At 42.0% G+C, this 14,117-nt stretch overlaps 1 protein-coding gene across 23 annotated transcripts in view; it reads left to right on the top strand.

Moving 5' to 3' along the window:
- phldb1b (pleckstrin homology-like domain, family B, member 1b) overlaps window positions 1-14,117 on the top strand; it is a 127,829-nt gene that overhangs the window by 40,483 nt on the left and 73,229 nt on the right. For 22 of the 23 annotated variants that reach the window (XM_051399197.1, XM_051399203.1, XM_051399210.1 and 19 more), the window contains exons 3-4: window positions 2,723-2,846; window positions 4,510-4,680. In XM_051399197.1, coding sequence (XP_051255157.1) covers window positions 2,723-2,846; window positions 4,510-4,680 — 295 coding nt within the window. Of the gene's footprint in view, window positions 1-2,722; window positions 2,847-4,509; window positions 4,681-8,524; window positions 8,996-14,117 lie in introns of those variants that run through there. The other variant, XM_051399215.1, reaches the window with a different exon arrangement.

Here is a 14,117-nt window from a genome sequence, read left to right as displayed (position 1 = left end):
GAAATATTTGACCAAATTTTCAACAGAAGAGTAGAAGTGTATGATTGAAAAGTAAACAAAAACAAACTGTTAACAGTTCTTATCTAAAGAAACAAGGACACATGTCTCAGTAAAACCCTAAGATATTTCTTTTACTTTCAAACAGCCACTGGTTTTGTATTTGATTTTCAAGTATGTGTATTAATTTTGTAACATCTTATGTGGAGCTCCTGCTGGGGGAAGAGCACCATCGTTTTTATTGGAGAAAGATAATATAAAAACTCTTTTTAAATTCCATTTTTTCATCTACTATTTAAGTTCCGTTATTTTGCAATCAATATTATGTTCATTTTACCAGTAGTTAGGGAGGAGTCTAAATTAATTCGCTCCACAATTTGGTGGATGGATTCAGTTAAAGACAGGAAGTTAACCTGACGTAGATGTGGCTTTTGTCCAGCAATAAAAATGGTTCATATTGGTTTCCTCTGTAATTTTTATCTCAACTACAACTTTAATTTTCCTGCCTTCACCACTTAAGATTGCATTTTTTGACGAATGGTGAATCTTGTTGTCAAGGGATGCTTCTGTTTGTATTTTTCAAATCTGTATTGAATTAGAATGAGCTAAAAAAGAAAAATTAAACCAAGAAATGATGCACAAACATATGCTGAAGCCAGAAAAAGTACACCATGCACAATATCCATGATAAAAACGATGATTTAGATATATACTGTTTTAGTACAGATTTCACTGTAAAAGATCACCTAATAGAAAATCTTTAATTCATAGATGTATGAGAGATACAGTATTTAGCATGTTAACAGTGCCTCACATTACATTGCACTGTATGTGTCTGTATGTACAGACAGACGCAGGAGCAAGCTGTTGCTATGTGCACCACATGGGAGCAGCAGCACACAGCATATGAGGCGTATGAATCCTGCAGCGTTGCCCCAATGGCACCTCCCATCACTCCCAGTAAGCCTGCCAGTGCCTCCCAGCCAGCCTCTATCTCAGCAATCCTCTTAGGCTTGACCCCACTCCACCGACGGCACCACCACAATCAGTTAATCCTATTAGGACACACACGGCTAGCTAACCAGCCGAGAGGCCGAGTCAATGATGGCGCACAGGTTGTAAACGACAAATGTAAGGGCTCCAAAGTGGGACAAAAAGACATGGCTGCAGCAGGTTTTTTAAAATGCAAAGCCATGCCAGCGAGCGACTCCACACCCATCAGAGTTCATTTAACACTTCACCTGGCACAGAGCTTTATTAGAACGAGTGAACAAACTGTTTAGTGAGTCCATGAAATTTTATGTGATGTGAAACTAATTTGCTAAATAATCAGGCCACACCTCACCGACATGGAATATCCACTGATGGAGAATTATGAAAGATGCTAAATCATCTGTTAAAACCACAATGCAAAGTTCCTCCACCTCACACATGATAAACAGACAGATTTCTGAGACTGATATATTTATTTATTTTCACTCTGAGAGCGCTTCATGTGCCTGAAAATAAAACACAAAATTAAGCAATACCTTACTTTATAATTTGCATATTCATAGATTCTGGTATTTTTAATGAGGTAGGAGTAGATTACTTTTTAAGGATTTTAATGTGGAAATTATACTTTTATATATACATATATGTCTGAATACATGTCTGGAGGGGATCTTTAAATGTATGGGCCATACAGGTGATAGATTTATGTTGGGAACATCAGTCCTAGTGTAGATTTGAATATGCCAAAATATGTTTGTTCTTTCCCCTGTTTGGAATAATAATAATAATGGATGTTGCTCAACAGGAGTAGTTCATTTCATTATGTCCAACCCTAGGAGGTAAAAAGAGAGAGACAAAGAGAAAAACAGAAAATAACAGATTTTCGCTGCAACCCTGCCAGAACTCAGCTCTACACCGGGAGTCATTTAGTAACAAGAGGATGGCTAAAAAGCAGAACTGTCTTTATGTTCAGGCATCGCTGGGCTGAAAAGTGCTCATCACAAGTTAGCTCGTCGAAACGCCCTCCAGGAGCTTCATGTTTCTTAATTGCAGAGCGCTGTTGCCATGGCGACATCCCTTCCCCCTTGCTGAGCTGAGAGCACATGGTGATGCTTTAGGCAGAGCTGCGGGGGGGTGACACACACACAGAGAGACACACACACTTCCCTCAGTGTGTAGAGTAATATGTAAACAGCCAGAGCAGCCAGCTATGGAAATGACCTCCCCTAGTGAAGACATTCAGACTCCTCTTCCCATCCCCAGAGTGGAGGCTGGGTCTCTCTCTGCAGGTCTGACGCATTAGTGAAGCAGTAAAACAGAAAGATCACTCCCCTGTAACACTACATATCCGCATTTGCGTCACGCACAACCAATTAGTTCAGCTAATGGACAGGAAATGATTGCTGATCAGGTCCCACTCACTCATGGTGTGATGTTTAGAGGTGTAGATTACACACAGTGTGTTAAAATGTCTGCAAAGCTCAGAATGACTTCTTTGTGGATGATTTCAATGCAGGTGTGTCCAGTCGGGTACTGATACTGTAGCTCATTTACAGCACTTGAATGAGTTTTGTCAATAAAAACATGTAAGCTGTGTGTTCTATAGTAAAACTGCCACAAAGAGAAAAAAACAACCCAAAACCATAGAGCTGGCAAAAAAAGGAAAAGACCTGTAATCAGTAACGGTACACTACAAAAAAGGCTCATTTGTGACCTTTGACTTTCTTTCTAGAGCACGCCGCTGGACCTGATTGAGACCGGAAAGGGGCTGAAGTTCCAAGCAGAGCGCCCCCACCTGGTCAGCCTGGGTAGTGGACGGCTGAGCACAGCCATCACCCTGTTGCCCCTGCCTGAGGGTGAGACATCTGCAGCAGCACCGACACACCAGTTAGACACACTGTAGAGGCAGCAGCTGATGTCAGTGTTAGAAAATACACTTGTGAAGACGCTGTTTTTATATTACTCATCACTCTTGTGTTATTCGGTTGGTAAACATGCCAACTCAGCAGTCATACTGTAGTTATTATCACATTGTTGTTTCCAGACTGTATTGCAGGCTTTATTATGTTCATTTTAATTTGAATGATTTATTACATTTACAGGCTTTTACAAAGGGCCACAGCACACACACACTCTCCCCGGTGACCTGACCTTGTTATCACCTATATCTATCATTCGTCCTTGTCTGTCTCTTTGTGCGAGCTGCGGGCAGTTCATCATGTGTCTCTGTCTGGTGACCTCTTGCTCTTTGTTCTGCCTGTTCGTATTATGCCCTTTCTGTCTGTCTGACTGTCTGTCAGTACCTCTGTGTCTGCTGGCCTTCCTGTCTCTGCAGGCTGGTATGCAGGGAGATTCCTCAATCAGAGGTTTCGTCCTGGCAGGGAAAGTGTGTGTGAGTCAGTGTCAGTGTGTTACACCTTCGACAGTTTACACTACTATTGTTACTACTACTCAAGGACGCCATTGTCCCGCTCACTTTTATAGTTCCAGGTTGATAATACTAAACATCTGTGAACATTGTCCTCTGGTTGCTCAGGCTCCACAGTCCAGATGAGAGAAAATCTGAGCTGATAAAGATGCCGACACACCCGTCTGAGTCGCCTTCAGTTCTAACCGTGCACTCAAAGCGTCAGGCCTAATGAGCAGCAGTGAATAGTGCAACAAGTGCTTCACTTATATGCCCTGGGTTTTGCCTCTCAGGTTACAGCCTGTAGGCTACACTTCATTATTGGTGGAGGCATAGATGCTGATTTATGTTTGAATACCACCATGGTGATGATTGTCACAAAATCTCTTTCATTGCACATGCTTTAGTAATTACCGTGGATATAGACACAGATTATAACAGGCTACACCATACCAGCACACCGTCTTGAGAGGGTATTTACATGGCCACAACATAACACTACGTCACCTGCATGAATAATAGTAGACAGTTAATGCTCTTTGTACTAACGTTAGTAGTAAAGATTGTGTATCAAAAAGTATTGGGTATCGGGGGTGCCCTATAGGACACATTGCTGCATGTGCCGAGGCTGAGTCCTTGCTGCAGTGGCCATTGGCCTGTAACCCTTTGCTGTGCTCTCTCCCCACTTTCCTGTCAATCTTCAAGTGTCTTATAATATATCTTTATAAAGAAACACACGAGAAACTACAATATTTGGTTAAATTGTGGTTATTAGACAAAATTGCAAGATTGTGCAGAATTTTGTGGGATTGTTTGAATTTGCATTAATTGTTTTGGATTATGTATTATATGTTGTCTTATGGGGAAAAGTCTTTTTGGGCCAGAATGCATCACATGATGGACATCATTGCTATACTTACATGGTTTAGCCCCTGTGTCAAACGCACACACACTGGTTCATACTGAGATGGTAGTGCATTATTAATCTGTCATGAATCGGTCTTTGAATCGATATAGTACTGATCAATTCCACAATATATACTGTATGTCATTAATCACATTCAATATTGTATCTTAGGGCACCACTTAACATGTTACTGTAACTCCTTCAGGCCGGACCACACTGGGTCATGGCCCCATGGACATCAGCATCCAGGGCCCCGGGGTGGCCGCCCTGCACTGCTACATAGAGAACAGGTCAGGGGTCATCACGCTGCACCCCTGCGGGAACCCCTGTGCCATTGACGGGCTCCAGGTCACACAGCCCGTCCGCCTGTCACAAGGTAAGAATCAGCCTAAACATCTGCCCCATAATGCACTCTGCTGAAGCTAGATGGTTCCTGTTACTGCATTTTTTTGTTAACACTTTAGCTGAAGAGCAACCAGATTGTCGGCAACACTGAAATCAGCAATTTAGTTCATTTTCATATTGCTTCTGCCTTGTATGGATTTCCATTGTCTGCACTGTAGAGGAAACATTACAGGAAACCGATGTGCAGACGTTAAAGGATGTGTGCTTTCTGATTGACTCAGCTGTAATTTCACCTGCCTACCGATGTGTATGATCCCAGTTCATCAGCCCTCGGCCTGGTCAATGAAAGTGCAGCATAAGAGCCGGCAGGTCCATTCAATAAAATGCACAGTCTAAGCTTTTAAACAGCCATCGATTGAAGAACAGCCAGAGGTTCCTGTGTTAATAAGTTAACAGAGTGAACTTCGCCGTGCTCAGGCATGCAGATATTGAAGAAAGCAGAGATGAATTGATTTTCAATCTGACACAGCCCGGCTGGATCTTAGATTGGCCGCTGTGGAGAATTTTACTAAAATGATCCTCTGGGATTGGCATTTTAAAGGTAAAGGATTCATAGAAGGTAAAGCCTCCTGGGAAAGTGGAAGCTAGGGCAAAGGTTAACCAGAAGCCTCGTCTGTCTATAACTCAAACCCACAGAGTAGAAAGTCACAAGATAATGGAACTGAAAGGATCTTGCTGAAAGAAGCCAAGAAGTTTGATAAAATCTCAGAATATTGGGGTTTTAAAATGTTGTAATTTAAACTCTACATCGCTCCCCACACTCATTGCTTTAGGTGTTAGTTTTCAGACCAGCAGTGATAGAAACCTGGACCGTTCTAAGCCTTGGACAAAAGTGAGGCTCCACATGATACTTTCACACTTTCACTAATCATCTAATCACAGTATTCTGGACCAAATGATGTAGAAGCAAAATAAAAAGTAAATACAACATACCTGATATTAAAAACATCAATAGCACTGTATATACCCTGATTTACCCCCCTAACAGTTTGGGACTGACACTAGAAAAAAACTCTATTAAACTATGTATCAGTTAGGCGAGTGGGATCACTGTGTGGTGTGCAGAGAGGAAGTAAAACTGTAAACCGTGTAACTGTTTTGATTTAGTCATGGAAATTCATAGAAGTTTACCCTGGAGCCTCAGAGGGACACACTCATCATTACTCACAGGATGTGAATTTCCCTATCTGCTGATGGGATTGAGCGGTAACACTACAGTGTGTGCACTGTAGTGTTACCGCTCATCCTCATAGAGATGTTCACCAGTACTAATCACACAGTCAGTACACACTGCATGGACTCATAACATTCCTCTCTAAATGCTCTCTGCACACAGTATCCCGCGTCCTGTGTGATGATGATGTGTTATGTGTAGGAGAACACGTGTGTTGTCTGTCAGTGTGTCCCTCTGTCTTTTGGCATTTCAACCTGGACTCTGGTTGGGTAACCTGAGTGGGGACACAGGGCTATTTATACTGCCCCCTCTACCCCAGACAGATCCGACTTTAGCTCCAGAGAGGGTTTCAGGTTGAAGAATGAGTGTGAGGGTAAAGCAGAGTCCACTGTCAGGGTCCAGGAACAGTTGGAACGTATGATGAGCTGAAAGGGAAATAGTTTTGGTTGTTCACACACGTTAATGCAGGCTAATATAGATCTAACTTTACAGTAGGAAGGGGATCAGACATTATTGATTACACAACATCTTACTTACCACTCCCATGAGTTGTGTACATTATATGAGTAATACACTGCAGTGCACTTCCCTAGAAGACAAGTGAAGTACTGTATGCATCATAGGAAGCTATGACTAGACTCTGCTGTGTGTCACAGGTAGTCGAATGCTGTCTGCATTCTGTACTTTTTACAGATAAGTGGTCTGGTGACGGCTTCAACTTGTCAGTGTTACAATTCATAGAAGACCAAGCAGCAACAAGTCCGTATTACAAAATGCAAAAGTGCTTAACAAGCATTTAGCGGTAATCCGCCCGGGTTTACAGTATAAATCAGAGGAGCCGGTGGAGGGAAATCCTGACAATGAAAGGGCGTGTAAAAACTAAGCCAGTTTGTTCAAAGCGAGATGAGCTTATGTTTTAAAGGGATAACGTTTGGTCGGCCTGATTCGGCCTATCTGAGGGAACACAAAGGGAAGAGAGGGCTTGGGTGGAAATCTCAACATTAACTGAGGGAGACGTAAAGATAAACCAGTTTCTGCCTAAACATCTAAACCTGTTTACACTGTGAGCGCAGTAATAACTGATGACTGTAGATACCATGAAGTATTTCAACTACATATACAGACACACAGTGTAGGTATGAGGTACCCAGCATGAAGGTTAGTACAACTCATGAATTATTATTTAATAATACATAGTTTAAAGTTTAAGGTGCATTCCTCCAATTTTGCACATCAGATTCAGTTTATAGTCACTAGGGGGCCATACAGCCTCTGACAAACAGCTGTATAATGTTAATGTGCGGCTGTGAAGGAGCATCCTCTAACACAGGAAAGTTACTGTGATGATGTCATAGTGATGTCATCAGGGTTATTTTTACCCATTCTGTTTTGTGAGTGTATGGATGTTTCAATATAAATCACTGCAGATCATAAATGTGACTTTATTGGCTGCCTATAGTGTGACAGCAATAATTGTCTCATACTGGGTCAAATACTGTACTTAAATAGAGCATTTCCACTGATTGCTAGTTTATTCCTATACTCTACAGTACCTTTCAGATGGAAATATTGCAGTTTTTACTTCAGTATTACTTCAGTATTACTTTGTATTGACAGGTTTCAGTGACTTTGCAGTTTAAGATTTTGCATACAAAACATATGATGGGCGAATAACACAGGATGCATTGCACTAGATTTAATTATCAGTTAAAGGTGCAATACATTTTCTTATTGTTTTTTAGTTAAAAATGGTTTTAATTTACAGTTTAGTTTCATTTTTGGCTGAATGTGGGCTGCTGAATATGATACTTTTCTAAAATAATCATCAAATTACTTAAATATAATGATCTATTTTTTTCTATTGATACGGTAGATACCAAACTGTACATTTTCCTAGTGAGAAAGGAAGAGAAAAGTTAGACTTTTACTGAAGTAAAGGATGTGAACTATTATTATAATATATGTCTGTGGTTTCACTAGGAACACCATGACCCTATATAGAGTCAGTAGGACAGACAGATAAGCATATTATAATAACCAAGCAGAAATAATCTGATGCCCACACACACACACACACACACACACACACACACACACACACACACACACACACACACACACACACACACACACATCATATCATATTTAGGTTATTGTGCCTGGAGGGAACACTTATCCCGAATACTCCCTTTAATGTGTATTTTTATGGCTCCTAATACCTGAGGCTTCACCTTTGTTCTTTTATACAGTGATCAAAGTAGGACGAGAGAGAGAGCCACACCTTGGCATGCTCTCTCACTCTGGCTCTCACTTCAAATCAGCTGTGCGCACATGACAGGCCGGTGGTTGTCAAAACAACATAGACTCAATTCAGCCTGACATTAACATAACCAATAAATCAATAAATGGTATTGATCAGTTAAGATCCTCCATTGTGGACTGAGATGTGTGGGTCCCAGTGGTAGCTACACCCCCCTCTCTCCCCCCTTTATGCCTCTCTCTCTCTCTCTCTCTCTCTCTCTCTCGCTCGCTTTCTCTTTCTGTCTGACTCAGATCTCCTCCTTCTTTTCTTCCTCCTGCTCCTCCTCTCTGGTTTCTCTCCCCCAGTCCTCCTTGCTCCCTGACAGCCCCTCTCTCTCTCTCTCTCTCTCTCTCTCTCTCTCTCTCTCTCTGCGGGCTGAGGGATGACTGAGAGCCAGCTGTTTCTTACAGGAGCCCCGGCCAGTGTGTGTGTGTGTGAGATAGCGTCTTTACTTACGTGAATAGCGTGGGGAAGGAGACAATGGACAAGGATCACAATGACTGTAAAGTCCCGCACCGGTTTGAATGAACTGGGATACACCAACGCACCAGTGGATGAACCCGTGTTGTAACAAGTGGGCAAGCAGACAGCTCCCTTTGTGAAGCTTCAGATTATCTTGCAGAATATATTAGAGTCTATGGGGTTTTAGGATTATCATAACAAAAGCGCGTCGGGACAAAACCCCATAAACGCTCCTGTTGTCCCACAATAACTCACAGAAACGGAGGAAAAAACACGTGGCTTTATTTAAAGGAGCAGAGGCGATGAAAACAACGGAGGGAGAGAGGAGTTTCATTCATTGGAGTTAAAGTAAGTTGGTTTGTCTTTACTGTGAACTAGTTATAGGGTTTAAAGTCGGTGGTTGTGGCGGTGTTTGCTCTCAGCACCGGCTGGGCTTGTAATTTGTGCTAGCTGGTGGATGGTGTCATTAGAGTTGGGGACTGTGGGCAGACTGAGTGGCTTAAAGTGGACCCAAGAGGTTCTTAGGCTGGTTTTTATGTGACTAGCCAGAATATTGTGGGCACTAGTTGCCAGTGCCGGAAATACATATTCCTGCATTGTTATTATTTGTCTTTTTCTGTTCTTGCCAGTCAACGCGCACACTTCCGCCAAACTCCGCTTAAAAATCTGACAAATGTAACGTACCACTTTTGTTTTTATAAACCACAAGTAATATAACAATTCTTACGACTTTCCATGAATTAAGAGGAGGCTCTATTTAATTCGGCTAACATACACCAAACATGACTTGCTTAAGCTTTTAAAAAATCTAGTTGTATTGTGTTCTTGCCTGGTCTCAATTGGGTTTGTCCACTGCTATTGCTAGCCGTGTTAGCAAGTTAGAAAACTTCTGATTTTATTTACACAAAAAGATGCTTCGGATTATTTCCCATGCCGAATTTTTCTAAATACTCTTCTAACATTATTGAGTCGCTTAAGTCACAGTTCAAGATGAGCACATTTTGCCTAAACGAAAGAAAATTGTAAACTGTCACATTTTTGAACGGAGTTTGGTCTGTCACTCCACACATGCAACATGAACACCTGCTCTAACGTTGCTGTCTCCAGCCACTCAGTCACCAGCGCTCCTAACTTCCCCCTGCCTCCATGTGAGTTCTGTTTATAGACTACAAACATATACAAGTCTGCCAGATCTGCAGATACCCCCCATCCAGTCTGGCATGACCAGACCTCACTGTGTCTGTCTACTGTTACACTGCTATTCCTGGTTGCCAATGTGACCTAACCAGGGCTGGTAACTGGAATAGAATAGAGCTTTCCTTTTATGCATTCTGCTTATTCAGAGGCCGCTGGGTCCATGAGTTCTGATCATAACCCAGGACCTTCTTGCTGAGCCGCTGTGCCACTCACACTGCTATTGAAGTGTGGTCATTCTCTCTCCACTGCTGCACCACCTCCTCAACATCTGTCATCTCTGACACATGGTGTTGACCCCTTTTGTGAGGAGAGGATGTGAGGAGTCAGAGAGAGAAGCCCCTCTGCAAATAGTCATTAGGCTGCTGTGAATGTGATGTGGGCTCCCAGCGGGGCCCAGAGCACCGGTCGGACATAAGTGAGGGACCATGGGGGCATCCCAGCAGAGAGAGGGAGGAAAGGAGCCGGTAGCAGCTGGTGTTCATGTGCTGGGTCAGTGTGTGTGTGTGTGTGTGTGTTCCTGCATGTTGTTGTTGACACAGTCTTTGACCGTACATCCTCTGACTGCACCGAGGTCAAGGCAATGTGTCCAGATGAGTCGGCGGTTAGATACTACAAATATACCAGAGCCTTGAGTAGATCAGAGTTGTGTTCACGCTGCAGGCCTTGAATTCTGAATTCCAAACTGCTTACCGTATCTGAGATTTCCAGCTTGTGCTGACTACAAAAGACAACACACCTCCTCTTGTATCTGCCCCTTCTTCCCTCAACACATTTTGATTCAAGTACACGTCCTTGACTTTTACTGAAATAATCTCTCTGCAAGAAATACCAATACATTTGTTTCTTAACATGGTGTCTTGTCTCTCAGCAGAGCCAAAACTAGGGAAGCTGTCAGGGTTGACTATATAATAGGACATATTCAGATTAGGGATGCATTGATCCAACCTTTTCTCTCCTAAAACCTCAACTCAGTGTGACTACTGACACAGAGTACAGTATCAGTGCGATCTAACAGCATGTATTATCATTGGGATCAGTTTTATGAGAAATAAAAGTCATCATTATAAAATGATGCCAGGGATTGCTGTGGTTGATTGACTGTAACTGGTGGAATATCAATTACACTGACAAAGAATATGTTGAAGGAAATGTTTAATGTGGATTGGTCACATATGGCTGACATTCGATCTGCTTAGAGTTTTTCTCAATCTTTGTGGTGTCAAGGACCCCCAAAGTGATACACATCAGGCCGTGGATCAATCATTTTGTCTAATTTGATGGGAGATTATACATGTGAAAAAGAAGTGCTTTCATTTGAAGCACCAGAGAAGGAAACCTAAATCACACTTGATTAAGTTGAATAAATGAAGGAAGTGATGATTATTATATGGGTAACTGTGCAGTCACTTTACACTTATCAATTCAAAGTGATAATTTAAACCTGCACCTGCTCGTTGGCAGTAAGTGACAGGACTGGATGTGCGATTTTGCTGAATCTGCTCATTTTGAGATGTGAATTGTGTCTCGATGTAGAGAAATCCATACACAGCCAGGGTTTGAGGGTTAACGGATTACATGGAATCAGGATTACGTAATCATATTACAAAATAAGTAACTAAGGATTACTTGATTACATTTTTCATTACATTTTTAAAATATGGCAATTAAATTAACATCAATAGAATAGAATAAAAAAAATAAAACATTTCACGATAACCAATGTGGTGTTAAAGATGCAGTATGTAACTTTTTCAAGAGTTTCTCATTCCCAGGTCCCAAAGTGTTGGTATTTGAGGATGTGGGAATGAGACTTAACAATCAGCTATCTTCAGGCCTCCAACCCAAAGTGTTATTTTGTCTTTCTCACCTCTGATTGGTTGTTTTCTTTCAGGCCCGGTGGATTAAAGGTTCAATTAGCAGCAATTTCTCCAAACAGCCTTCCATTCGTGACAACATCACTTCCACTTCAAAAATGTGCAACTTTGTGACTGTGCAATATTTTGCACCTTACACTGTATGTTTGATTTTGAAGCAAACCCTAAGTATTTAGATCAGATTGCGATTTTTCTGTGATCCAATGCATTGTGTTAATTACAGAAATAGCCATGTAATCTGACCCGACCCCGTACACATCATGCATACAAGCATGCACATTAAGTGAAAGTGGCCGAAAAGCAACACACCTTAACATACAGATGCATCCAGCAACAAGAACAGACTTGTAAATGAACTGATTGGTGTCTCGTTTGTGCAACAGCCCACCAGTAAACCACATGTAGATCGCACAGTTCGGTTTAATATTGACTGATCGTCAGGCCTGCAGCCATCTGCCTCTGGGAGCATGTTTAACAGCAGAGGATTGGCCTTAGTCGTTCTGACAATGTGAGGAGAGGGAGGGAGGAGGGGGGCAGGGAACATCTGTTCGGACAAGCGGTAACCAGCCTCCGACACGTTACTGCTGTGATGAGCGCCTGCTAGAGACAGCAGCTGGCTGATGCCACATCTGCTCTGTAGGATGTGTTTTAAAGGGGCACGCCGCCGGTTTTACACCTCAAGTCCACAGCATTGGTCAGGAGGAGGAATACTCAGGCTGTGGAAACAGCTTTATATTGTCTCCTGTGGCTCGGGAGGAAGCTCGTTTAAAGATACTAACCAGTTGCATTATGGGGAACATACTCTTTTTTTTCAAGTTTGATCCATAGTAATAGTCTGAATATATTTGCTTCTGCTGCTTTGACCATTCTTGTTCTGTCTCTTTTAAGTCCCCCAGAATTCAGATTTTTAAAGATCTGAATTTGATGAATAAAATGGCTTTCTCTACCATAGAACTTTCTCAACTTTGATGTGGTAAACGTTATTTGGGACACCAGGGTGTTTAGTAAATTTATTGATAAAGAATATATATTATATGGTTTTATCTTCTATCTCAGGAATGAGAGATTCTTTTCAAACCACCCCAACAAGATGCAAACTGAATATTTTTCTAGTAGTGTTATGATCACAGTTAGAAAAACTCAATAAATAAGTTGTGTCATGGAATTTTACAATGTGTCACACATTCAAATTGCATTAGTTGCACAACATAAACTCAATAAGCACGTGTGTGAAGCAAATGCCAGGAGCAACCACTGTCTCCAGATATCCTCCATCGTGGCATCTTGCTGGCGTCAGACTGGTTCGAACATGTGATCACTTATTCCAACCTTTTATTTGTTCAGACGGTTATTCCCACATTATGGGAATGCAGGGTTAGACCTCTCTTCTTCCTCCTCCTCCTCCTCCTCCTCCTCCTCCTCCTCCTCCTGTGCACTCCTTTCAAACCAGTCCCATATCTTCCTCTGGTATGTGCGTCTGTGTTTGATGGCCCCTGGCTCGACAAGGGCAGTCATTGATTAACTGGCGGGTTTGACTCCCTGGCCTTTGCTGAGGCTGTAAACCATCAGCTTTCCATAGCAACCGTCGGCCATAGTTTTGGGCATCCCTTTGTCTGCAGCTCTTCCGTGCTTTAGTGACGTCCCATGCTGGTGTTTTAGTGCAGACGCCTTTGTTTGTCGCGCACAGCAGTAAAATCTAAAGTTTTTCCTCAAAGTCAAGTAATAGTGAGTTAAAAGTTGCAGCTACTACAGAGAGCGAGGAGAATGCATTTTGGCTGACAGGATGAGCAGCGAAGTGTAGCGGAGCTCCATAAATATATAGCTGCAGAGTATTACAGTGATTTTCTGCTATTTGAATCACAGTCAGGACTTAGGAAGGCAGATTTCCTCCGCTGCTGCTGATATGTGCAGCGCTCTCGTCATGGCATCGAGTGGAAAGCTTTATAGGACCGAACTGCACCTTTTTAGATTCTCTCTAAGCTTTCGTAGAGTAGCCGACTTTATGCTGTAAATAACTTTGGACATATAAGCTCTTTTTAGATGTGTTAAGGCTCCACTTGGTGAAGGATTTAAAGCTACTTCAAAGCCAGCCTGTGCAACTTTTGAATGTAGAAATAGCAGCTTCTTCCTCTTTCAAATGAAAAGTTGAATTCATGAGAAATGAAAGGAACCCCTGCTCAATCCAACACACTCAGGAGTTATGCTGCTACAGCTGTACTTGGTCTGGTATGACCAGTAGCTTCTGGTGGCTAATGTTTGCTAACGTTGGCAAACTTTAGATAAATATTGCTGCAGTTTTTTGACTTTATGATTCTTCTCATCTTGTGCTACTGTTAACACTACGGGTTAGCATGCCAAAGATAAACATTTCAATAGAATTATCACAAAAGAAAATCAAG

The sequence above is a fragment of the Dicentrarchus labrax genome, unplaced genomic scaffold (assembly GCF_905237075.1).
Source record: "Dicentrarchus labrax unplaced genomic scaffold, dlabrax2021, whole genome shotgun sequence".
Classification (NCBI taxonomy): domain Eukaryota; kingdom Metazoa; phylum Chordata; class Actinopteri; family Moronidae; genus Dicentrarchus; species Dicentrarchus labrax.
The sequence above is the reverse complement of the archived record's forward strand: the minus strand, read 5'-3'. Positions and strand labels throughout refer to the sequence as shown.